The sequence below is a fragment of the Thamnophis sirtalis genome, unplaced genomic scaffold (assembly GCF_051295495.1).
Source record: "Thamnophis sirtalis isolate CommonGarterSnake01/CBP01778 unplaced genomic scaffold, rThaSir2_p1.2 scaffold_14, whole genome shotgun sequence".
NCBI classification, from domain to species: domain Eukaryota; kingdom Metazoa; phylum Chordata; class Lepidosauria; order Squamata; family Natricidae; genus Thamnophis; species Thamnophis sirtalis.
Genome location: NW_028261394.1, coordinates 39,903,979 through 39,929,875, shown reverse-complemented (window position 1 = coordinate 39,929,875; position 25,897 = coordinate 39,903,979). Strand labels below are relative to the sequence as shown.

The 25,897-nt window shown below is 46.4% G+C and overlaps 1 protein-coding gene across 2 annotated transcripts; it reads right to left on the bottom strand.

Annotated features, from left to right (window-relative positions):
- Window positions 1–568: 568 nt before the first annotated feature.
- Window positions 569–4,001, bottom strand: LOC106555356 (protein C19orf12 homolog). Of its 2 annotated transcripts, XM_014074188.2 has the most exons (3): window positions 3,870–3,998; window positions 2,233–2,408; window positions 569–1,742 (listed from the first exon to the last, which is right to left on the bottom strand). In XM_014074188.2, the coding sequence occupies exons 2-3, from the start codon at window positions 2,390–2,392 to the stop codon at window positions 1,477–1,479; spliced, it is 426 nt and encodes a 141-aa protein (XP_013929663.2). In that variant the 5' UTR covers window positions 2,393–2,408; window positions 3,870–3,998; the 3' UTR covers window positions 569–1,476. The 2 variants fall into 2 exon arrangements, with proteins under 2 accessions (XP_013929663.2, XP_087584602.1); XM_087728476.1 differs by lacking the exon at window positions 2,233–2,408 and having other exon boundaries at window positions 3,870–4,001.
- Window positions 4,002–25,897: the final 21,896 nt, after the last annotated feature.

The following is a 25,897-nucleotide window of genomic DNA, read 5'->3' as shown; positions in this document are numbered from 1 at the left end:
TATTATCTTTAATTGTGCACAGATCTTTGTCCAAAGGATTACTTACAACCACAATTGGGACCCAAATTTCTGCTGCTGAGACCTTTGTTACATGATTTTTGCCCTATTTTATGAAGTTTGCCACTGTTGTTAAGTGAATCACCACAAGTATTAGGTTGGTAACACAGCTCTTAAGTGAATCTGGCTTCCCCATTGGCTTTGCTTGTCAGACGTTTATCAAAGCGGATCACGTGACCCTGGGACACTGCCAGCGTCACAAATATGAGTTGATCCTGTGGCCATGGGGATGCTGCCATTGTCATCAACGTGAAAAACAGTCCTAAGTCACTTTTTTCAGCGCCGTTGTAACTGAATGGTCACTAAATGAATTGTTGTAAGCTGAGGACTACCTGTATTTTAATTTGTTAAAAAACCAACAACCCCAAACTGTAAAACCTGACTGTTGGACTTTTAATATTCCTTGTTACTCCCAGATCTTTCTTCCTTCTCTCCTCCTGTTGAATGTTCTCAACTGAAGGAAACCCAGTTTAGCATCTCTAAAAGGAAGGGGAATAACAGTCATACAACCTTGGCAGTGAAACACATTAAAATTCAGCTTTATTTTATCTTCAGGAGAAATACCTAAGGTGAATCATCTGCTACATTTTCGGCTTCGGACTATTTCAACTTTTCACTCCTTCACCCTCTCAAAATTAAGACAGCAGGAGAAGAAAATACATCCCGTGGAGAAGATCATACCCCCCCTGAGAAATTTCAAGTAATTTGATCATTCAAATATGGCCAAGAGGACACTACGTAATTCAATCACAGCGCAGCTATCTACATTAGGTTTCTCCAACTTGGTATCCTGAAGATATGTTATCCACCAGCCTCTCTCTCTCCAGCCAAAGAACGTACTTGGGTAGGACAATTGGTCATAGATTCCCACCCTTGTAACTGGGCAGGAAAGGCTGACACCTGTGCAGTGTATTATTATTCATCTAGAACGATGCACATCAAAGAGCATCAAATGGGGATGTCATCCTAGTTCCAACGCCATGACTTACATCCTTGACTGCAATGCAAGGACGTAATGGTGGCACTTTCTTGGAAGGCGTCACTGGTACAGAGGCCACTGCTTCTGAGGTCCGATGAATGAGAGGTACTTACTCAGCAAGGCACTCCAAATCCAGTTTTTGGGGTGGCATAGATTTTTTCTAAATAAATACGGTGGACATCGTGGCTCAAACCGATCCACCCTTGGCTGTTGAAATAGGGACTAATTATGAAAGAGAAAATAACAAAACCAGAATGGGCAAACCAAAGCTTGCCTTGTTCATTTTCCCAAACAGATTATTCGGGGTAAAAGAAAAATGCACGGTTGCCATCTTCTTATTCCTATTAAAACCGTGATCTTAAGATAATCTAAAACGCCAGAGAAAAGGGGTCAGAAGGGAGCCACAGGCACTCACAACCCCATGAAACACACATCTGGGTCTAGTTTCCATACTGGATCTCCCCTCTGAGTTCAGTGGTGATGTAGCTTGTCAGGACTCCGAGCACTTTCTCTTGAAGGGCACCGTTGGCCATGACCAAGGCTGTGAGCTGGGCTACGTCGGTCCAGTCCAGATTCTGAATAATGGCACAGACGTTTTGGTAAAGCCTTTGCTGATCCACAGGAGGCAGTTCCAGGATAATCTGAGGAATGGGCTTGAACTGTCCGGAGGTCATCCAGGCCCCCAGCAAGCCACCAATGGCACCTCCTGGAAAAACAGAACAGATAAGGCAGCTTTCAACTTTCTCTGGCAAACCATCACTGAATGATTAGAATCCCTTGACTGTTTGCAAAGGCGAGCAGCATTGTTCTGGAGGCAGATAAGGGCTCTGTGAGATTTTTAAGTTGCCTTGTCCTATTTTATATCTATTTATAGATATATAAGGCCCGTGGTGGCACGGTGGTTAGAATGCAGTACTGCAGGCCACTTCTGGGACTGCCGGCTGCCTGCACTGGCTCAAGGTTAACTCAGCCTTCCATCCTTCTGAGGTCAGTAAAATGAGGATCCAGATTGTTGGGGGCAAGAGGCTGACTCTGTAAACCACTTAGAGAGGGCTGGAAAACACTGTGAAGGGGTATATAAGTCTAAGGACTATTGCTATGTCCGTCCCCCCCGCCTCATATTAAAAGCTAGAGTTTTGTGCATCCATCCAAAACTCCTGGATGCATTTATGCACATAGCCGAAGCATTAATTTACCAACAGCAAGGCCAGGCGGGCCTGCCATCAAACCACCGAAGAAAGCCGTCGTTCCCACCACCAAGGCGCCTCGCCCGGAGTGCTTGAAGGCTGCTTTCATTTTTCGCTCTTCAGAAATATGGCAGAGGAGCTGCATCACGTCCCTGATGTCGATAGGCATTGTGACTTTTTGGGACCTGAAATAAGTGTAAAAGAACCTTAATCCAGTTATCTCTCTCTGTGTGTGTCTCTCTCTCCCTCCCCTCCTCCTCCTTCTTCTTCACAGGTAGAGCTTAAAGCTGCTTGTTTATATTTGTAGGTGTGCCTTATAATTCGTTCATTCATTCACACAGAGAGAGAGAGACACTTAATAATCACTGAACAGCCCCATTATTGTTGGGCCATCCTTTCAGAGATAGTTCACTGCCTAAACTGAGAAACAGAATAATCAAGGGCAAAAGGAGAAGGGCAGCCTTCTCTGTGGCTGCTCCGACTCTTTGGAATCAGCTACCCCCAGAGATCTGGACCATACCCACCCTCATGGCCTTCAGGAAAGCTGTAAAAACTTGGCTGTTCCGGCAGGCCTGGGGCTGTTGACCTCACTGTTGAGGTCCAGCCCCGATTAGAATGAATGTATGAGGTGTTGCTATTTTAAACCGTTTTCTTTCGTTATGTGTCTTTTTTTTCTCTTTTTGTAAGCCGCCCGGAGTCCTTTGGGATTGGGCGGCATATAAATTTTATAAATAAATAAAATAAATAAAGTGACTTCTGACTTCCTGCTGGCTTCCCCACTGACTTTCTTAATAGGAAGCTGATAGGGATTATTGGAAAACGAAAATCCCGAGACTGTGGCTCACTGCAGCAGGGCAGCAACACTGAAGCAGACACAACTTTGCCAAACTACAATCCCCCATATTTTCAAACACACTCATTTTATTAAATTCATGGTATTGAAGATGGGAAGGGCTGGCAGAGGAGTGATGTCCAGATTTTGAACGCATTCTGTAAGCGAAAACTATTTGAGGCACGTTGACTCAAAAACTGTTGCCCTGTGATGCACTATTTCACCCAAAGGAAGGTTACAAACAATAAAACAGACACGACAGTCTTAACTGTGTTTAAATGTCTGTATCTGTGATCTATGGTGGCTCAGACGCTGAGTTTGTCGATCAGAAAGGTCGGCAGTTCAGCAGTTCGAATCCCTAGTGCTGTGTAACGGAGTGAGCCCCCGTTACTTGTCCCAGCTTCTGCCAACCTAGCAGTTCGAAAGCAAGTTAAAAATGCAAGTAGTAAAATAGGAACCACCTTTGGTGGGAAGGTAACAGTGCTCTGCCAGCCTTCGGCATTGAGTCATGCTGGCCACATGACCATGGAGACTTTGGACAGCGCTGACTCTTCAGCTTTGAAACAGAGATGAGCACCGCCCCCTAGAGTCGGGAAGGTAGTGCTTGAATACCAGAATCATACATGTCTAAACAGTAAAACACCCCTCCCTCCTTTCTTCCCCCTTTCCCTTTCTTCTCCTTCTGTTCTCTGCCGGTTGAGGGGGGGGGAACACCATCTCCTTTCTTTCCCTTTTCCGACAGCTTGCAAGGCCGGCCTCCGTTTGCCCAGCCGCCTCCCTCCCCACCACCCCCTTGGCTGTCCATGCTGCCTACCTCGAGCCGGGGCCCGTACAGATCCTGGCGCCGGCAAGGCCGCGACGACCGGAGATCCTGAAAGGGAGCGCAAAGGGCAGATTGTGCCTTGCTTGGCTTGGACCGTGGAAGGCAGAGCTCCCGGGCCTTTCAACCCCCTTCCTCCGCCGGCAGGGCTTCTGCAGGGGGGGAGCCTGGGCAGCCTGGCTCCCCTTCAAGGCGGAAAAGGGGGCGCAGGATGCCCGCCACCAGCGTCGCCGAGCTGCGCCTTCTGGGTCCGGTTCCTCCCCGAAAGCGCAGGCGCCTGGCGCAAAGCCCCTCGTATCACCGGCTGGGTGGTTGCGGCGCCCGATTACGCTGCGAATGAGTAAAGCTCATAGTCCGGCTTCCCGACCGATCACAGGTTGGCAGGGACCTTTCGCCGGGTTGCGTCACGGTGCAAACGGGCGAGTAAACACAGTCTCCTCTGGGTTCATGTGACCAGCCGGGAAGAGGAGGAGGAGGAGGAGGGAGGAAGAGGAGGTGCCTCCTTTAGAAAAGGTGTCGCCCTTCAGGTGGTCGGTGGAGACCCAGGAGAACCTCAGGAGCCCCCCGGCGCTTTGGCTTTGCAAGAAGAATCAAATAGGAAACATCTGAGAGGGAAAAAGAAGAAGAATTTCCACGTTATAGCTAGCAAGGTGAATGAAAGGTTGTGTCCTAGTTGACTCTTGGTGGAATTGAAGTCAGTGCAACCTGGAATCGTCCTCCTCTCCCTAGTAGCTGTGTGTGTGTGTTTGTGTGTGTATCTTCCCCCCCCCACACAGAATCTCTGTCTCTCTTTCACACACAGACCCTGTCTGTCTTTGACTCTTTCTCTCTCTCACACACACAAAGCCCCCCCTCTCTCTCAGACACACACACACACACACAAACAAACATAGAAAATCTCTCTCTCACACACACAAAGCTCCCCCCCTCTCTCAGACAGACAGACAGACAGACACACACACACACACAAACATAGGGAATCTTTCTATCTCTCTCACACAGAAAGCCCCCCCCTCTTATACACACGCATACGCACACACAAACATAGGGAATCTTTCTAGCTCTCTCACACACAAAGCCTCTCTCTCTCTCTCTCTCTCTCTCTCAGACACACACATACACACAGATAAACATATGGAATCTTTCTATCTCTCTCACACAGAAAGCCCCTCCGTCTCTCACACACACACACAAACATAGGAAATCTTTCTATCTCTCTCACACACAGAGCCCCCCCTCTCTCAGACACACACACACAAACATAGGAAATCTTTCTATCTCTCTCACACACAAAGCCTCTCTCTCTCTCTTTCTCAGACACACATACACACACAAAAACATAGGAAATCTTTCTCTCTCACACACACACAAAGCCCCCCCCTCTCTCTTTCAGACACACACACACACACACATGGGAATCACTCTCTCTCTCTCTCTCTCACACACACACACACACACACAGGAATCTCTCACACACACATAGGGAATCTGTCTCTCTCTCACACCCCTCACACACATACAGAGCCTCTCTCTCTCACACACACACACACACATACACACACACACACATCATTTCAAACACACTCATTTGATTAAATTCATGGTATTGAAGATGGGAAGGGCTGGCAGAGGTTCACTTCCCCATGATGAACCCAGGCATCTTTGAGTGTAAATCTTGATGTCTTCCTGGACAAATCCATGGAGAAGGATCCCCTCTTTTGCCTGAGGATACATTCAGGGGTTGCAAATGTCTGCCTTTGAGATACACCGGTGATACATTTTCATGCCATACATTTTTTATGAATGACATCTGTAGTTGTGGACTGTTGTTTTCCTGTCTTGTCGTCTTGGGTGAACCAGGCAGGAAACCGGAGCGGATGAGCAAAATCTACCTTATTGGAAGGCCACATTCATAGATTCTTGCCAGTCTGAAAGTATAAACTTCCTGTCGCCCCTTTTAACTGCTAGATGCAGTAGGCTCTTTTTCTCTCACCTAGAAAGAATAAAGTGTTATTCTATAACTGTTAAGTGACAGCCTCCTTTCTCTCATAGTTTCGTAGGGAAAGACGGTAGGAAGAAGGAAGGAAGAAAAGAAGGAGAAAGAGGGAAGGAAGAGAAAGAAAGGAAGAAAGAAAAAGAAAGAAAGAAAGAAAGAAAGAAAGAAAGAAAGAAAAGCACTTCGCTCCAAAAGCAGAATGCTTTGGAGGAAGGAAGGAAAGAAGGAAGGAAAGAAGGAAGGAAGGAAGGAAGGAAGGAAGGAAGGAAGGAAGGAAGGAAGGAAGGAAGGCATTTCACTCCAAAAGCAGAATGCTTTGGAGGGAGGGAGGGAGGGAGGGAGGGAGGAAGGAAGGAAGGAAGGAAGGAAGGAAGGAAGGAAGGAAGGAAGGCATTTCACTCCAAAAGCAGAATGCTTTGGAGAAAGAAAGAAAGAAGAAAAAAAGAAAGAAAGAAAGAAAGAAAGAAAGAAAGAAAGAAAGAAAGAAAAGGAAAGAAGAAGAAAGAGGGAGTGAGGAAGATATACTGGGAAATTTAGAAAAGTTAAAAAACAGAAATGAAGCCAACATGTTTAGGAATGGGGTGAAGGAAAAAAGTTTTTTCAAGGAAAGAAAGAGGAAGGAAGGAAGGAAAAAAGGAGGGGAAAAAGGGAAGGAGGGAGGGAAAAAATAGAGGAAAGCCAAATCACACTGGAATATCTGTTGCAGAAAAAGAAGTCACAATGTCTCAGAAATGTCATTTTTATTACAGAAAGAGCGCTCTCTTGTGGAAACATTAAAGGCAGCCTTATAATGTATCTGAAACAATTTAAAATACTGTAGATCAGTGGCCCCCAAACCTTTGGGCACCAGGGACCGGTAAATAACAATCCAGAATGAACCCATTGTTTGGCATTTGCTTGAGAACTGCTGCTGCAAAACAGGTCGTGGAATTGGGTGGCGCAGTGGTTAAAAGCAGCACTGCAGGCTACTGCTAGATCAGCAGGTCAGCGGTTCAAATCTCACCGGCTCAGGGTTGACTCAGCCTTCCATCCTTCCGAGGTGGGTAAAATGAGGACCCAGATTGTTGGGGGCAATATGCTGACTCTCTGTAAACCGCTTAGAGAGGCCTGAAAGGCCTATGAAGCGGTATATAAGTCTACTGCTATTGCTATTGCTATTGATCTTGTGGGTGACCAGATTTATGACGGTCATGAATTACAACCGTGACGGGCAGAGTCCATTACAGTCATAACACGAGGAGTACCTGTATACAGTAGCTCAGCTTCTGCCATCAGATGAATTCTGGACCTGGCATGAAATATGAAACTGGCAAGCACGTCTTTTTCATTCTGATTAGTTTGGCATCCTTAGGGGATAAAATCACCCCTATATTCATTCTGCCCGTTTTATAGTGTTAAGAAATCAAGATAATGCCAACTGAAATAGATTTTACAAACGACCATCTCCGACATCAAAAGGAAAAAACCAGGGAGACCAAGATCTCAGAATTATTCATTCCTTTCTTCTAGTACAGGGGTTGGCAACAAAGAGCCACAAAGGTCCTAACTGGAAGCCCCCCATTCAATTCTGAAGCCGACTGGAAGTCCGGTTCCCCCACCATAGAGTCTCCTCCCCGCGTGGCTTCCTTTTTCCTCTCCTGATAGGAAGTCCGGTTCCCCCACCATAGAGTCTCCTCCCCGTGTGGCTTCCTTTTTCCTCTCCTGATAGGAAGTCTGGTTCCCCCACCATAGAGTCTCCTCCCCACATGGCATCCTTTTTCTTCTGCTGATAGGAAGTCTGGTTCCCCCACCATAGAGTCTCCTCCTAGCCCAGCATCCTTTTTCCTCCCCCATTCAATTCTGAAGCCGACTGGAAGTCCGGTTCCCCCACCATAGAGTCTCCTCCCCGCGTGGCGTCCTTTTTCCTCTGCTGATAGGAAGTCCGGTTCCCCCACCATAGAGTCTCCTCCCCGCGTGGTGTCCTTTTTCCTCTGCTGATAGGAAGTCCGGTTCCCCCACCATAGAGTCTCCTCCCCGCATGGCGTCCTTTTTCCTCTGCTGATAGGAAGTCCGGTTCCCCCACCATAGAGTCTCCTCCTAGCCCAGCATCCTTTTTCCTCTGCCTCTCCTAACCAAAAGCCCTATCCATTGTGGAGCTGACCGGTGACAGGGAGCTGCAGCAGGGGGATGAAAAAGCCACATGCGGCTCCAGAGCCGCAGGTTGCTGACCCCTGTACTAGCAGAATGAACCCCATATAAACTACTTGGACTTCTGAATCAATGGGCCTTTGTACCAAACCCAGCATACTATGATGCAAATTACTGCAAAGAGTTTCAATTACTGAGCAGTAAATACTGGGGTTACCTAGCTAATTTTGACACCATGGCCTGAATGCTTTATTGGAAACCTGTTAACAAAATGCATCTTGTCAGACTGATTCATATTGCAGACAAGTTTTTACATTCTTCACTGCATTGTGAAAAACTCCTTGCCTGCAGAGAGCTAACCCTTCAGTGATAAATTCGCACCAAACTTTTCTCAGTGACTTCTTTAAGTAAAAAGTGGGTTTAAAAAAAAGAAAGAATCTGCCTTTTCTTATAGAATTAATCCTGGAAGTTTTTTTTTTTGTACAGACATGCTCGTGGCAGGTTGCAGGGGACAACAGAAATGTTTAAGAAAGTGAACAGAATTAAACGCAGCAATGTTGCAGAGACACAAATAGAAGTAAAAGAGTTCCTTTGCGATCTGTTCAGACAGTAGATGTCTCCCTTTGCTTGCGGCTGTGTGTATGATGCACTTCGCCACGCACACCAGGCAAACATCAACAACAGCCAGTGTGAATTATTTTCCTTTTCCAGGCTAACGTTCCCATCATGCTTTGCAGAAAACCCACAAGGGAGAGGAGATAATGTGGAGTACAAGCACCGCAGACAGAGCATCATGAAAGCAACAAATTATAACCTTCACTAAAAAGCAACACACACACACAGAGACACACAATCAACCTTCGGTTAACAGGATCACAAGCCCAGGTTTTGAGCTGACAGCTTGCTGCTTGCCAGCAGATTCAAGAGAATCCTTGGCATGGCTTAAGTGATTCCTTTCAATCGAAAGATTCTCATGACAACCTCAAGAGCGACCAAATGGATTACAGGGGACAAATGGGGAAGAGATGCAGCTTTCGGAAGAATGCAGCCAAGATAATGGAGTTACTGTACCGTTAGCGGAGCAAAATGCAAAGGGGAATTGCCGTGAAAAGAGAAGCGACGTAGCTGTAAACCTTGGAGGACTCTTGCACATTGTGAAACTTGGCAGAACTTGGATATATATTTTTTTTCCCCCGTGGCGGCTCTAGTCCTTGAACAATGAGGCTAAAACCCATGTGGGTAAGAGTCAGCGGTGTAGTAGCAAAAAGAGGGGGGGCAAACACCCAACCCCAAAACAAAACCCTTATCTAATCACATTGCATGAAAAATCAGGAGGAACAAAAGAGCCACGGACTGGTTTCTCCCAACCCTGGAGAGATATTAAGGATGAATGAAAATGCTGGTGGGTTGGAACGGAATGCAAAAACCTTCGGAACCATTGTTTTCCTGGAGCGAAAGCATCCTCCCCGTCTGCAAAACTCTCTGCGAGTAGGAAAAAAAAAACGCCCTGCATTTAAATAAAACGATTTGCATGAGGGCAAAACGTTTTGTTCTGTTTGCCTAAGCACACAAAGCTGTTCGCATTATTGGGCACATAATCTGGCATCCATGAAAGAAAGAAAGAAAGGAAGGAAGGAAGGAAGGAAGGAAGGAAGGAAGGAAGAAAGAAAGAAAGAAAGAAAGAAAGAAAGAAAGAGAAAGAAAGAAAGAAAGAAAGAAAGAAAGAAAGAAAGAAAGAAAGAAAGAAAAAGAGGAAGAATAGATTTAGAATCTCTTAAGGCCACAAAAGACAGACAGTTTAGTTTTAAGAGTTAAAATGCTGAACTAGGAGACCATGAATTCTAGTCCCACTTTAGGCATAAGGCCAGCTGGATAACCTTGGGCCAACCCATCCCTCTCTCTTAGCCCAAGGAAGAAGAGTAAGGATACCATGGAGATAGAGAACGGTCGAAAAGAAAGGAAAAGATAAAACTTTCCCCTGCGCAGTTGTGTCGGACTTAAGGGAACGGTGCTCAAATCCATTTCTTGGCACAAGGGAGCTGATGTTGTCCAAAGATGTTTCTGTGGTCATGTAGCCAGCGTGACTATACACCAAGGCGCAGGGAATGCGATTATCTTCCCACCAAAGTGGTACCTATTTATCTACTTGCATCATGCTTTCGAACTGCTAGGTGGGCAGCCTGTGGAGCCGGGCAGCAGAGTCGGACAGTTAGGAGGTTGGGGAGGAACATGGGCCAGTCCTGGAGTCTGGGGAAGGCTCGGATGAGGGCTTTGCATTGGAGGTAAAGAGGGGGCGGAGGCCATCTGGTAGTGATGTGCTGCCCGTGGAGTTTGACATCAGCGAGGCAGAAGAACAGTGTGAGCCTATTCCCAGTGTGCACATGCACAGAGCTGCCAGAAGACAAGAACAGTAAAGACAAAAGGGGCAACTTGGGAGTAAGGCCTGGAGATGATTGGCCCCTCCCATAAGACATAAAAATGGAGCAAGTGGACATGAGCCTTTGCAGGAAGCGATTTGTTCATCCTGGTCGGTTCAAACTCTGAGAAGCTGCATTTGACTCTGTGCTCCATTTGGCCTTGCAAAACTAACTGGCAATTAGGTCTCTGGCAGCGTTTCAAGGAAGATAAAGGTGGGTGCTTATCATCATTACCCTGAAAGACTGTGGCAGACTTCTGTCAGACTCTTCACAGACTGAATCATTACGGGCTGTGAATGACCATAATTCACAGCCTTTTAAATAAAAGAGGGTTTTTGGGACTAATAGCAATAGCAATAGCAGTAGACTTATATACCGCTTCATAGACCTTTCAGGCCTCTCTAAGCGGTTTACAGAGAGTCAGCATATTGCCCCCAACAATCTGGGTCCTCATTTTACCCACCTCGGAAGGATGGAAGGCTGAGTCAACCCTGAGCCGGTGAGATTTGAACCGCTGACCTGCTGATCTAGCAGTAGCCTGCAGTGCTGCATTTAACCACTGCGCCACCTTGGCTCTTGACTAAGCATGTGATTTATGCTTTATCAGGAAGCCTAGGTCAGAACAGGCAGGAGCTGGAGCAAGGAGCAGCAGCTCACCCCATCATCACACAGCACCTGGGTCTCGAACACCCAACTGTCAGCTTTCCAGCTGAGAAATCCAGCAATCTTTAACCACTTAGCCATCATGATCCCATTGTTGAAAAGAAGCAGCCAAAATATAATCTGTGATGTTGTGAGGCGATTTCAGCCATAGGTTTTCATACCATGCCATATGGTGGTATAGAATTTAGAATTTTAGAATTTTATTAGAATTTGTAGGCCGCCCTTTTCCCTGAGGGGACTCAGGGCGGCTCACACAAAAACTGGGAAAGGGGAATACAGACAGTAGGACAAAACATGTAATAAAATAGCAAACAACAAACACTCATCATTCGGGCGGGTAACTATCCTATCCCCAGGCCTGACGGGCGAGCCAGTTCTTCAAGGCTATGCGGAAGGCCTGGACGGTGGAGAGGGTACGAATCTCCACGGGGAGCTCGTTCCAAAGGGTCGGGGCTACTGCTGAGAAGGCCGATGGTATAGCATCAATCTGGACCAAAGTTCCTGCACTTCACATAAATCAAGCTTATTTAGCCAGAACACTCTGGCAGTGCTTCAAGCCTGCTGCCCATTCTCACTTTCGGTTCAGTGTGTGTGTGTGTGTGTGTGTGTGAGAGAGAGAGAGAGAGAGAGAGAGAGAGAGGGAGGGAGGGAGAGAGAGAGAGAGAGAGAGAAGCTAGGGATCAATGGTGAAATTCTAATTTTTTTACTACTGGTTCTGTGGGCGTGGCTCGGTGGGCACTCCTGGGGGAAGGATACTGCAAAATCCCCATTCTCTCCCCACTCCTGGAGGAAGGATATTAGCAATAGCAATAGCAGTTAGACTTATATACTGCTTCATATGGCTTTCAGCCCTCTCTAAGCGGTTTACAGAGTCAGCATATTGCCCCAACAACAATCCGGGTCCTCATTTTACTCACCTCGGAAGGATGGAAGGCTGAGTCAACCTTGAGCCGGTGAGATTTGAACAGCCGAACTGCAGAACTACAGTCAGCTGAAGTAGCCTGCAGTGCTGCATTTAACCACTGCGCCACCTTGGCTCTTGCAAGATATTGCAAAATCTCCATCCCCACTGCACTCCTGGGGGAAGGATACTGCAAAATCTCCATTCTCTCCCCACTCCTGGAGGAAGGATATTGCAAAATCTCCATCCCCACCGCACTCTGGGGCCAGCCAGAGGTGGTACTTGCCGGTTCTCCAGACTACTCAGAATTTCCACTACCGGTTTCTCCAGAACCTGCTGAATTTCAGCCCCGCTGGGGAGGTTTTTCAAATCTACATCTACAGAGCCTACAAATGGTGCACAAAATGGCAAGCAGACTAGTTTAATTCATCAACTTTGGTTTTACAGCTTCCAAACAGACTTCTACTTCGTCATTTTTTTCCCCTACTCTACTCTTAATAAGAATATTGCAGACATTTAACCTTTCAGTCATTGTCAATATCACATGGTCTTTAAGATCTGCTTCGGAGCCTTGTTCAGGATGGGGCCAGGATAGCCCAAAGGTGCTTTTTCAAGAGGCAACTGGGCTATCTGTTTTTTTTTTCAAAGGTGTTTTGCTTCTTACGGAGCGGTGTGGTGGCCTGGAGTGGAGCTCTTGCCTCACAATCAGGAAGTTGTGAGTTCGATCCTAGGTAGAGGCAGATATTTCTCTCTCTGGGCACAGTGAGAATAGATCTGCTGAACAAAACTCTGCAATGGCGACAAGAAAGGCATCTGGCCAGTAAAAACACTCCGCTGGCTCCATTCAGTTGCCCAGACTCCACCCACAAGGCATTATGGGGGCGTTAAAAGAAGATGGTGTTTTGCTTCTTATCCAAGCAGGTTCTTCAGCTCTGCAGAAGAAGCTTCTTGGATGAGAAGTGGAACTTCTTCGAAGGAAAGCAGAGAAAGTCCAGTTGCCTCTTGAAAAAGCACCTTTGGGACAACCATGACCTGGATGACTGAGAATCTCCATAGACTTTGGAACCAGGACAAATACCTGGAGAACAGCTGGATTCTCTTCTTTGGAAGACTGCAAGTAGATACACCTGAGTTCTCTTACCTGCCAAGGTGTATCCAATATTTTAAACAACCACAATCCAGTATATTGCCTTCATTTAGCAACACAAGCTCATCATAATTTCAACATGCCAGTTGTTGAGGAGGAAAGAAAGCTCACCCTGCCTAAGTTTTGTTTTATAATTTCTTGATATCACTAGAGTGTGCTGCAGTTCACAAAATCTTAACAGAGCGACAGGGTTCTTAATGAACCATCTTAGTTAGGCTATTCGGTATTTGAAATTCAGTCAAAACATCTCCAACCGAACAGGCATCTAGGTTTGAAACAATGCATATTGATGAGAGCGGGATATGAGCGGGACACAAATTGTGTTCATCAGCCTGTACTATAGTTTAAGAACACAGCATGTCCAAGTCTCCATAACATTTATATCATCATTCATACTACTTAATGCCATCTACCAGTGAGAAGAAGGATGAGGTGGCTCAGTGGCTAAGATGCTGAGCTTGTCAATAAGAAAGGCTGGCAGTTCGAATCCCCAGCGCCGTGTCATGGAGTGAGCTCCCGTGACTTGTCCCAGCTTCTGCCAACCTAGCGGTTCGGAAGCATGTAAAAATGCAAGTAGAAAAATAGGGACCACTTTGGTGGGAAGGTAACAGCGTTCTGTGCGCCTTTGGTGTTGAGTCATGCCACCCACCATGACCATGGAGATGTCTTTGGACAGTGCTGGCTCTTTGGCTTTGAAACGGAGATGAGCACTGCCCCCTATAGGCAGGAACAACTAGCATGCATGTGAGAGGGGAACCTTTACCTTTTATCGAGTGAGAACTCAAAGTGGTTTGTGTAGAGCAGGGGTGTCAAACTGGATTTCTTCGACGGCTGGATCAGCATTGTAATTCTCTGCGGGCCAGTGAAGGGTGGGTCCAAACAGTCATCGGGAGTCAAGACAGATTCAAAAGCACCCCTTCCCCACAATCATACCAGACATCAGTGTGAGGTTACTTAGTTCAAATCCAAAGCTATGGTTCTAGACTTACAGAGCCAGTATGGTGTAGTGGTTAAAGCATCAGGCTTGAAAGCAGGAGGTTTCAGTGACTAATACTCTGAGCTTGTCAATAAGAAAGATTGGCAGTTTGGCGGTTCGAATCCCTAGTGCTGCATAATGGAGTGAGCTCCCGCTACTTGTCCCAGCTTCTGCCAACCTAGCAGTTCGGAAGCACGTAAAAATGCAAGTAGAAAAATAGGGACCACCTTTGGTGGGAAGGTAACAGCGTTCCGTGCACCTTTGGCATTGAGTCATGCCGGCCACATGATCATGGAGATGTCTTCGGGCAGTACTGGCTCTTTGGCTTTGAAACGGAGATGAGCACCACCCCCTAGAGTCGGGAACGACTAGCATGCGAGAGAGAATTCTAGTCTCGCCTTAGGCAAAAAGCCAACTGGGTGAGCTTGAGCCAGTCCCTTTCTCTCAGCCCCGGGAAGGAGGCAATGGCAAACTACTTTTGAAAAAAAAACCTTGCCAAGAAACCTGCAGGGCTTTATCCCAGCAGTCTCTGAGAATCAGACAGGAGGGAAGGAAAGGGGGGGAAAAAATTAAGTACACCTAGACAAACTGGGCATAAGACGCTTTGGCTGCGAGTCAACGACAACACAGTTTGCTTTAGTGCTGGAAGTGAAGTGTCGATGGAGACATTTGCAAAGTGTCAAAGGACCGCTGATTTCCCCGAGGGCCTCCTGCAAAGGGAGAGAAGGACCTTTGGAACGGAGTAAAAGCGGTGTAGCTTGCTTCAGGCTGGTAAAAGTGACACACTGCTTCGACTTCCCGATTGAAACAGGCTTGCCGCTGTGCTTCATCCTTTTCGGCCAGCATGTCAACTGTAAAATGTTTTGAGCCCTCTATTAATAGGCAATTAAAACACATCCTTTTTTGATCGGGCAAAATTCCCCTTTTTTTAGTCACATTATTTTATTTCCTGGGATTTACAGGACACTCCGGTCCTGTTTTTTTTCGGAAGCTGGGTCGAAAAACGAGAAAGAGACGGCTGGGTCTGTGCGGGCAAAATAGAGAGGACAAGATAGACGCGGCGTCCTGTGACACCTGAATTTTGGTCCTTTGAGCAATTGTTTGTACAGATTGAATGGATTACAGATTTGGTCATATTATGGGTGGCAGTTAAACCCGCCATCCTGGGCCCAATGCTTGGGAAGCCAGGCTCTGCCTGTCACAAGCCAGGACAAAGGGTGAGTGATGGAGGAGTAACACCTCCTTAAAAAAACCTTGGTCCAGCTGGCCCGGCTGGGAGCACCTCGTAAGGGCCCCTTTCTAGGGTTACAGGAGAAGACGGTCAACGGTTTTGAAGGCAGAAGAGGGCTCTACGCCCCACAGCAGATAAAGCGGCAGAGCCATCTTCTAGGATAAGGGAAACTCTGATTCCAAACCTCCACTGCCTTGTGGCTGCATCCACTACTGGAAAAGGCTTCAGGAGTCAACCTCCAGGCAAAATCCGGAGCCTGAGTCCCGGAAGCAGTTTGTGACTCTGTACAACCACATTCTGCTAACTCATGTGATGCAGCTGGAACCAATCGTATCGGCTCTGCTATTCCATTGGACTATTTCAGCGATGTGGAAAGAGGGGGATCTGCTGCTTGGGTAAAAGTCTATCCTCCATATTAATCTACCCAGGCCTTGTGCTGGAGAGGACACTCCAGTTTTGACCTATTTCCAGAGCACGATTCCATAGTCTTTTGAGACTGAAGGATGCCAATGCAATGGGTGGCAATTACACCAATCCAAGACAAAGGTTGGAAACAATGGACGATGTATGCTAAAATGTGTGCAGCCAAGTATGAAACAACAAGAATTGCGGAAGAAAAGCATCCCATTGGTCCCAAGATGCCTCTTATAATAATTTTTAGGGGACAGTTCCTCTGCTGTGTTTTATTTATCATGTCCCATTTTCCGTTAAGATACTGCCTTTCAAACTTAATTTATTGGAAACTAAAGATGTTTTCTAAAAATAACTTGGAAGCTGCTAAAAAATGCAGCTTTCCACTTGTAAGTTTCCACCAGCTGGGCCTGTCTGGTTTAGAAATGACACCCTTGAGAATTCAAAATAAGATTTAAAATTGCGAGGGGCGGGGGAAGCAGGAGGAGGAATGGCTTATGGAAAAACGATAAGATTCTATTATCATCCCATTACCTAAATATTACCTAGAATCCACTTTACGAAAAACTTAGGTGATTTTTAAATGCTGGGTTAAACAGTGTGATGGAAAGAGCCGAGGTGGTGCAGTGGTTAGAATGCAGTACTGCAGACTACTTCAGCTGACTGTTAGCTGCAGTTTGGCGGTTCGAATCTCACCGGCTCAAAGTTGACTCAGCCTTCCATCCTTCCGAAGTGTGTAAAATGAGGACCCAGATTGTCGGGGGCAAGAGGCTGACTCTGTAAACCGCTTAGAGAGGGCTGTAAAAGCACTGTGAAGCAGTATATAAGTCTAAGTGCTATGGATATTGCTATTATCAGGCTCAAAGAACCAAGAATGACACCAGGAGTTACTTCTAAGGACTGTCGTTTCTTTATTGTTGTTTGCCTATGGACAGAATCTTGCCAGATTAAAGCAACAATCTAGATGACTATAGATATACTCTATGAATTGCTAAGGCAGGCTTGGCTTTGCTGTCTTCCTGCCCACCAGACATTCCAAGTTCTATTGCCATGTGAAAGCAGCCATTCCCTCTTGCAACTTTGACTCCATTCAACCACAGATAATCCTAAAGACGCTTTTTCATAAGACACAGTATTACACTTTACTTAAGAGGAGGGAACCCCTGCCGTAAGGAATCTTTTGGTGCGACTTGCATACTTTTTTAAACCAGTATGTTTTGTCCTTGCCATTGTTTTAGGGTGTGCAAATGAGCCGAGGTGGCGCAGTGGTTAAATGCAGCACTGCAGGCTACTTCAGCTGACTGCAGTTCTGCAGTTCGGAGGTTCAAATCTCACCGGATCAGGGTTGACTCAGCCTTCCATCCTTCCGAGGTGGGTGAAATGAGGACCCAGACTGTGGGGGCGATATGCTGACTCTGTAAACCGCTTAGAGAGGGCTAAAAGCCCTATGAAGCAGTATATAAGTCTAATTGCTATTGCTATTGCTATACTACGTTGATATAATTGGTTGGCTAAAATGCTTTCCACAGCCTAATCACACTGGTACACGACTATTTGAATCCTCACACAGAGCTGTGGAAAGAAAGAAAAAAGATTGTGAACGCAACACTCTCTCTACCGTGTAAAGTAAAATTGGGCTATTTCTTTTTGTGACCCGACAAATGCGCGCCCGACAAAACCGCACCCACAAAAGCGTGGTTAGGGTTAGGGTTGTAATGTTGTTTTCGCGCCCCATTATGTTGTTTGTTGATGGCGCACTTTTGATGGCGTGGTTTTGTTGCCGCGGTTTTGTTGCCGCGCATTTCTCGGGCGCGCATTTGTCGGTGAACCATTTTTTAAAATATAGATATATTTTTAAAAAAACAGACAAGGACAAACAATACATAAAACATAAAATCATCATCAATTAAATATACATATAGCATGTTGTTTGGTTACAAATCGTTTGTGCATCACTGCTTTCAATTATATATAAAGTCACAGACTGTCCATCAGGTATTCATAGGTACATTATTGTCATTGTAAATCATGTATTCAATTACAATTGTTATTCCTTCATTTTAAACCAACGTTCTAAGGATTAGGTTCATGTATATACTGTACCAACATTCCATTGCATCATTATTAGTCTATTTAGCAATAATATGTCTTTATAGTATCACCTATCTCATTCTATTGTTCTTAAAAATATGGAAGAATACTTAGGCATCACCATTTTCAATTGTGTATAAAATTGCAAATTATCCATCAAGAATACATAGATACGTTGTTATCATTGTACGTCATATGTTCAACTACAGTTGTTATTCCTTTATTTTAAGTAAAGTATTCTAAATATTCAATTCCTATGTATACCAATATTCCATTACATCATACTTATTTAAACCAGTATGTTTTGTTTTTGCCATTGTTTTAGGGTGTGCAAATCAGTGCAAATGATCACTACGTTGATATAATTCATTGGCTAAAATGCTTTTCACAGCCTAATCACACTGGTACATGACTACTTGAATCCTCACACAGAGCTGTGAAAAGAAAAACAGATTGTGAACGCAACACACTCTCTACCATGTAAAGTAATATTGGGCTATTTTTAAGTGCAGGGCAAAACGCTTTAACTAAATAAACACAGTTTTTTTTTTCCAAATCAATTTTTACTCGTTCATCATCTTCCAAAACGTTTTTAGATGTTCCTTATGGATGCGATAGACAGGGGGAAAAAAACTACTTCTAATCTAATCCGAGCAAGTTCTCTACAGCATCAACTTTGGTACTGAACGAAAGGAGGAAGATGAAATTGGAAAATGAAGGGAAAACAGATTCATATTCCTTGGCAAAATCCCTTCTGCTTTTCTTCTTCATCGTATAACTAGTCCTGCACTTAACGACTCCAATTGAGCCCTTAAATTCCCATGGCTCATCGAGACAGTGGTTAAAAGTGAGTTTTGACCCATTTTACGACCTTTCTTGCCACAGCTGTTAAGTGAAACTCTGCAGTTGTTAAAAGCTAGTCAAATGGGTGTTAACTGAATTTGGCTTTCCCCGCCCCTCCCCGACTTTGCTCATCAGAAAGTCGCAAAAGTGGATCATATGACCCTTCCCCCGGGACACTGCAGCCGTCACAAATACGAGTCAATAGCCAAGAATCTGAATTTGGATCCATGTGACTAGGGGGATGCTACATCAGCAAACGGGCTGCGTTTACAGACACTGCAGTCTGTAACCATGTGACCACATTTTGCAATAGTTTTGTTCGAAATTGGCATTTATTATCCGTTTTTCGTAAAACCGTGCCCTAAAGAGCCATGGCGGTGCAGTGGATAGACTGCAGTATTGCAGGCTAACTCTGCCCACAGCCAAGAGTTTGATTCTGACTGGCTCAAGGTTGATTCAGCCTTCCATCCTTCCGAGGTGGGTAAAATGAGGACCCAGATTGGTGGGGGCAAGAGGCTGACCCTGTAAACCGCTTAGAGAGGGCTGTAAAGCATTGTAAAGTGGTATATAAGTCTAATTGCAATTCCTAGTCCTTCCTTTCTTCCTGTTGCAGTGGTTAGAATGCCATAATGCAAGTTAGCTCTGCCCATGGCCAGGAGTTCTTGACTCAGCCTTCCATCCTTCCAAGGTGGGTAAAATGAGGACCTAGATTGTTGGGGGCAATAGGCTAACTCTGTAAGATGCTTAGAAAGAGCTGTAAAGCACTGTGAAGTGTTATATAAGTCTAAGTGCTATTGCTATTCCTTCCTTCCTTCCTTCCTTCCTTGAGTTTGAGTTTCATTTTATTTATATGCCGCCCTATTCCCGGCGGGACTCAAGGCGGCGCACAAACCCAAGGAGGGGAAGGGAAAAACATAAAAACTACAAAAATACAGGGCATTTAAAAAACAACCAACAGCCACACAATTCGAGAGGGGAAGGGAACTCATCGACCCCAGGCCTGCCGACACAGCCAGGTTTTAACGGCTTTTCGGAAGGCCTGGAGAGAGGTGAGGGTCCGAATCTCTGCGGGGAGTTTGTTCCAAAGGGCTGGAGCCGCCACAGAGAAGGCCCTCCCCCGGGTAGTGGCCAGATGACATTGGCTGGTAGACAGAACCCGGAGGAGGCCTACTCTGTGTGATCTAATGGGTCTTTGGGAGGTAATTGGCAGCAGGCGGTCTCTCAAGTACCCAGGTCCAATACTTACCTACCTACCTACCTACCTACCTACCTACCTACCTACCTTCCTTCCTTCCTTCCTTCCTTCCTTCCTTCCTTCCTTCCTTCCTTCCTTCCTTCCTTCCTTCCGTCCGTCCGTGGTGGTACAGTGGTTAGAATGCTGTATTGCAGGCTGACTCTGCCCAGTGTCTGGAGTTCAATCTGTTGACTCAGCCTTCAATCCTTCTGAGGTCAGTAAAATGAGGACCCAGATTGTTGGGGGCAAGAGGCTGATTCTACAAACTGCTTAGAGAGGGCTGTAAAAGCACTATGAAGAGGCATATAAGCCTCAGTGGTATGGCTATTGCTAAATCAGTGGTTTTTTTTTTCAAACTTGGCAAGCTGGCTGGGGAATTCTGGGAGTTGAAGCCCACATATTTAAAGTTGGTGAGTTTGAAAAATGGACTCCAGATGGACTCAGTTTCATACTTCTCAGCTTATCCTCCTGAATGTTATGGCCCACGGAGCTGGCAGCAGATTCGGATACTAAGGAGGTTGGGGAGGAACATGGGCCAGTCCTAAAGACTGGTGAAGGCTCTAATGAGGGCTCTGTGTCAGAGGCAGAGAGGGGCCCAGAGTAACCTGAGAGTTAATAACTGCCTTTGGAGTCAGACATCAGTAAGGGAGAGGAACAGCTGGAGCCTGTTCCCAGTGTGTGCATGCGCAGAGTTGCCAGATGAAGGGAACAGCTAAAGAACAGGTGTTGACTTGGGAGTAAGGCCACAGGTGGACGACGAATGGCCCCTCCCAGAGGAAAGGGGAGCGAAAGGGGAGTGGAGTTTGCAGGAGACAATTAGTTCGCTTCATTGGTTCATGACTCTCTGAGACTCCTTGCCAAGTTTTGCAAATATCGGCCTGGCAGCTCTCCAAGCCAGATAAGGTCTGCAACTGAAAATCCTCCCTTGAAAGACTTTGCTGGGTGTGAATGAGCAGAATTCACAGTAAATCAATAAAAGGGTTTTTTGCCGGGACCTGGAGTTTGCTTCATACTCTTAGGAAGCCTCGATCAGAACACTGAAAGTCCTGTGAAGTTCAGTGGTCTCACCTAATAATGAGAGTAAATCAGAGTCATACACCAATTTCCACCAGTCTTACACGGAGTTTAAACCTTCCTACATAAATATTCACCACCGAAATAAATCAGCCCCATTAGCAGGAGGCCTGCCAAATGAAACAACAGGAGTCTTGACGATTATCAAGCCAGTTAACAGAACAAACCTATTAAATAAATAAATTTGTTCTCCCCCACCCCTCCCCAATTTATGGCGGTGCTATACTTAAAGTGAAACCTTTTAAATGAACAGATTTACTGTGCCCGGAGATCTCCACAGGGTCTGGGTAATTATGCAAAAGCAAGGCGTTACTTTTAAAGGGGAGGAATCGGCTTGGTACTTGTCATGATTTACGGCCAGACGCCAGAAAAAAAAAATGGTAATGGCACAAAATAAGCTTTTGCAAACCTTTCCTGGCAGACAGAAAATGCTTGATTTACCTAGGGCATCCATCAGCTTCTGTATTTTAGATTAAAGCAGATAGATAGCAAGGAAAGTGTGTGTGATTGTGCTGCACGAACAGTTGAGGGATGGGACTGCTTTTGCTGTCCATATTGGTATGAAGGGGGCAGGGGTGGGTTTCAGGCGGTTTGTGGCGGTCCCCATGAACCGGTTGGTCGGCGAACCTGGAAGTAAGTAACTTCCGGGAACGCTGAAGGGTCTACCCACCCGCCCGCGTTTCTTACCCGGTTTTGACGAGTTCTGCGCTTCCACGCATGCACAGGACGCATACAGCGCCTGCGCGATCCTCCAGGAGCAGCTGGAGCATTGCACAGACGCTAGTATGCATGCGTGTACTGCGCGCATGCACGAGGACGCCGCCGGCCCCGTTCCAACCGCACCGGGCGAGAAACCCACCCCTGGAAGGGGGGATTCTATTGCGTCCATGGAAGGGAATCAACGTGTCATTTTCTAGACTCCTGGCATCGCAGGAACACGAGTTGCGTTCCATTCTGTCCTGTTTAACTTCAGGCCAGTTAGCAGAAGCAGCTGTTAGATGCAAGCAATCATATTCATACATGTAAGTATGAATGTAAGTACCGTATTTTCGGAGGATAAGACGCACCTTAGTTTTTGGGGAGGAAAAGGGGGGGGGAATCTGCCTACCAGGTATTCATCTTAGCATCCTTAGTCTGATCAGCTTCAGCACATAGGTTTGTTGGTTTTGAGCACTGGTCGGGATTAAAAAAAAACAGCTTCTAAAGCACAGCTGATCAGCGGAGAGAGAAGCAGTGAGAAAAGCAGACAAAACTTAGTGCCTCATTAGGGCTGGGGAAAAAAGCTTCGAAAAAGCTACATTCGGAGTATAAGATGCAGGCAAATTTTCAGCCTCTTTTAGGGAGGAAAAAGTGTGTCACATACTCCGAAAAATATGGTACTTCATTATATTCTGCCTGCTATACAGGAATCTTCCCAGGCTGTCTGCTTTCTCCTGGAAATAGATAGATAATGTTCTAGCGAACTTAAGCAGGGATCAATCCCTGCTTAAGTCTTTTGCAGCTGCACAAGGCTGCCAGGCTAATTCTCTGCTTGAGACCTCCCTCCTTGATTGGGTATTTCCCAATATAACCCTACTCGATAAATCTGTTCTCACCAATTTATGGCACTTCCATCGGCACCAACCATGGGTGTTCGACCTCTCCTTTTTCAGCAGCCCAGGTGGAACGTCCCAGGCAATGGCAAGAGTTTTTTCATGGGGAAGTGACAGGCCTCTCTCTTGCCAGCTGCTGCAGTATTTTTCTGGTAAGATTTCTGAGAACTTTGAGTTTAGTTTAGTTTAGTTTTATTTGTCTTGTATGCCGCCCACTCCAGAAGGACTCCGGGCGGCTTACAATAAACAAGGGAGGGGATAAATAAACAAAACAATACTTTAAAATCCACAACAGTCACAGTTTCCGTGGGGCTGGATATTTCGAAAGCCCCCCGGCCTGCTGGAGCAGCCAGGACTTAACGGCTTTGCGGAAGGCTGGGAGGGTAGTAAGGGTCCGGATCTCCACGGGGAGATCGTTCCAGAGGGCTGGAGCTGCGACAGAGAAGGCTCTCCCCCGGGGAGTCGCCAGCCGACATTTGCTGGCAGATGGAATCCGGGGAAGATCTAACCTGTGAGATCTCATCGGTCTATGGGAGGTAATCGGCAGGAGGTGGTCTCTCAGGTACCCAGGTCCGATGCCATGTAGGCTTTATAGGTAACGACCAGTACCTTGAAGCGGGTCCGGAGACTAATGGGTAACCAGTGCAGCTCGCGGAGGATAGGTGTGACGTGGGTGTACCTGGGTGCACCCACAATCGCTTGCGCGGCTGTGTTCTGGACCAGCTGAAGTCTTCGAACACTCTTCAAGGGCAGCCCCATGTAGAGCGTGTTACAGTAATCCAGTCTTGAGGTCACAAGGTCGTGAGTGACTGTCTGAAGGGCCTCCCGATCCAGGTAGGGTCGCAATTGGTGAGTAATAGCAATAGCAGTAGACTTATATACCGCTTCATAGGGCTTTCAGCCCTCTCTAAGCGGTTTACAGAGAGTCAGCATATTGCCCCCAACAATCTGGGTCCTCATTTTACCCACCTCGGAAGGATGGAAGGCTGAGTCAACCCTGAGCCGGTGGGATTTGAACCGCTGAACTGCTGATCTAGCAGTAGCTTGCAGTGCTGCATTTAACCACTGCGCCACCTTGGCTCTCTGCGCCACCTTGGCTCTATCCTTATAGTACCCAAGGGAACTTCCAATCATGACTTTGGGTAATTTCCCTGCCTAATTTTACTATTGGGAGGGGAGGAGCAAAATTCCCTTAGGATATGAGAGAGAGGGGGGGAGGGAGGAAGAGAGAGAAAGAAGGAGAGGGGGGAAAAGAGAGAGAAAGAAGCAGAGGCAGAGAGATACACAGAGAGAGACAGACAGGCAGAGACAGAGAGGACAGAGGGGTGGGGGTGGGGGGCAGAGAGGCACAGAAAGAGAGAAAGTCAGACAGACAGAGACAGACAGAGACAGAGAGACTTACTTTCATTTCCCTTCCCCCCTCCATATCCATTCCCCTCCCTCCCTTTCTCTTTCTAGACTAGTTATCTGTTCTGGAAATAAAGGATTGTACAGAGGTTTTCCCAACAATCCAGACACTTTATTTCCAGCAATTATTGTGCCACATTCTTCAAGCCTAGAAAGAAAAATCCATGCCATTTGGAAGCATGAGACTTTCTGGGCTGTACCTAACAGATTTATGTAGCTGAACATGCCGACGTCCTTTGACCTGCTTAGGAATAAATACAGCTGACCAAATTGTCATTTTTATGGATATTTACAGCCAAGTACTTTTGTAAACCTAAGAACTAATTTCCCCCAAAGGAAAGCTGTACTCTATAACCTTGATAAACTGTCAAAAACACGAGCCATGACTGGACCTGCCGTTTCTCTTGCCAACAATGTGCGCTTCCAAGAAGCTTATGAAGATTCAGTGTGACAAATGAATGGGATGAACATCCTCCCAGATGAGTTGGAAATGGTGTACAACGTGAGGGTCTTTCTAGCTTCTCAGGTCCAGTAGAGAACAGTTGTGGACAGAAGGGCCAAAGCACAGATCCCTCTCCTACATCAGGTGCGCCCATTCTCAACCGGAGGCCCCTACTCGCAGATACACTTGGGTTGCCTCCCAATTAGATTAACAACTGCATTAGAGGTGGTATTCAGCCAGTTCTGACAGGTTCTGGAGAGCAGGTAGCAGAAACTTTGAGTAGTTGGGAGAACCGGCAAAGAGGCTGGCCCCGCCCCTGCTGCCTCCCAGCCGATCTTCTTCTGTTGTCCTGAACAGGAGAACGGAGCTGGAAAGCAGGTTAGTGGGGTGGGAATGGGGGGTTTTGCAGCATCCTTCCCTTCCATCAGAGGTGGTATTCAGCCAGTTCTGACAGGTTCTGGAGAACTGATAGTGGAAATTTTGAGTAGTTCAGAGAACCGGCAAAGAGGCTGGCCTTGCCCCTGCTGCCTCCCAGCCGATCTTCTTCTGTTGTCCTGAACAGGAGAATGGAGCTGGAAAGCAGGTTAGTGGGTTAGGGAGGGAATGGGGATTTTGCAGTATCCTTCCCTTCCATCAGAGGTGGTATTCAGCCAGTTCTGACAGGTTCTGGAGAACTGATAGTGGAAATTTTGAGTAGTTCAGAGAACCGGCAAAGAGGCTGGCCTCGCCCCTGCTGCCTCCCAGCCGATCTTCTTCTGTTGTCCTGAACAGGAGAATGGAGCTGGAAAGCAGGTTAGTGGGTTAGGGAGGGAATGGGGATTTTGCAGTATCCTTCCCTTCCATCAGAGGTGGTATTCAGCCAGTTCTGACAGGTTCTGGAGAACTGATAGCGGAAATTTTGAGTAGTTCAGAGAACCGGCAAAGAGGCTGGCCCCACCCCCGCTGCCTCCCAGCTGATCTTTTGTTGCCCTGAACAGCAAAACGGAGCTGGAAAGCGGGTTAGTGGGGAGGGGAGGGAATGGGGGTTTTGCAGCATCCTTCCTCTGCCACACCCACAAAGCCACAAGCACAGAACTGGTAGTAAAAAAAATTGAGTCCCACCACTGAACTGCATCTCTTAGTAATGGAACCACCAGTTCAAATTTGAGGTCATAAATCAAGGATTACCAGTATATATACTGACAAAAAACTTCGAAGATGTACGACCATGGCTTCCAGTGCTTTAATTAGGAAAGAAGAGAGAGTAACCATGCCTTTTGGTTGACGATGTTGAATGTTCATGTCACTAGTTAGAAGTCACAGATTCAGGTTCAATTCCTCGGAATGGCATGGGCAAATGTTTTCTTTTTGATTTTGTCTCTTGTAATAACTATAACTCTGCCAAGGACACGCCTGTAATCTGTCTGATCTCAATCATTTGGTAGTTGGAGCAGCAGATTCCCAACTTAAAATACAGGGGAACTTTGCATT

Bases quoted from the DNA above. Each gene is read 5' to 3' on its own strand.
- LOC106555356 (XM_014074188.2), bottom strand. From the start codon at position 2,392: ATGCCTATCGACATCAGGGACGTGATGCAGCTCCTCTGCCATATTTCT. The intron at 1,743-2,232 runs GTAAATTAATGC...CTGTTTTTCCAG, and splicing joins CCCGCCTGGCCTTGCTGTTG to GAGGTGCCATTGGTGGCTTG.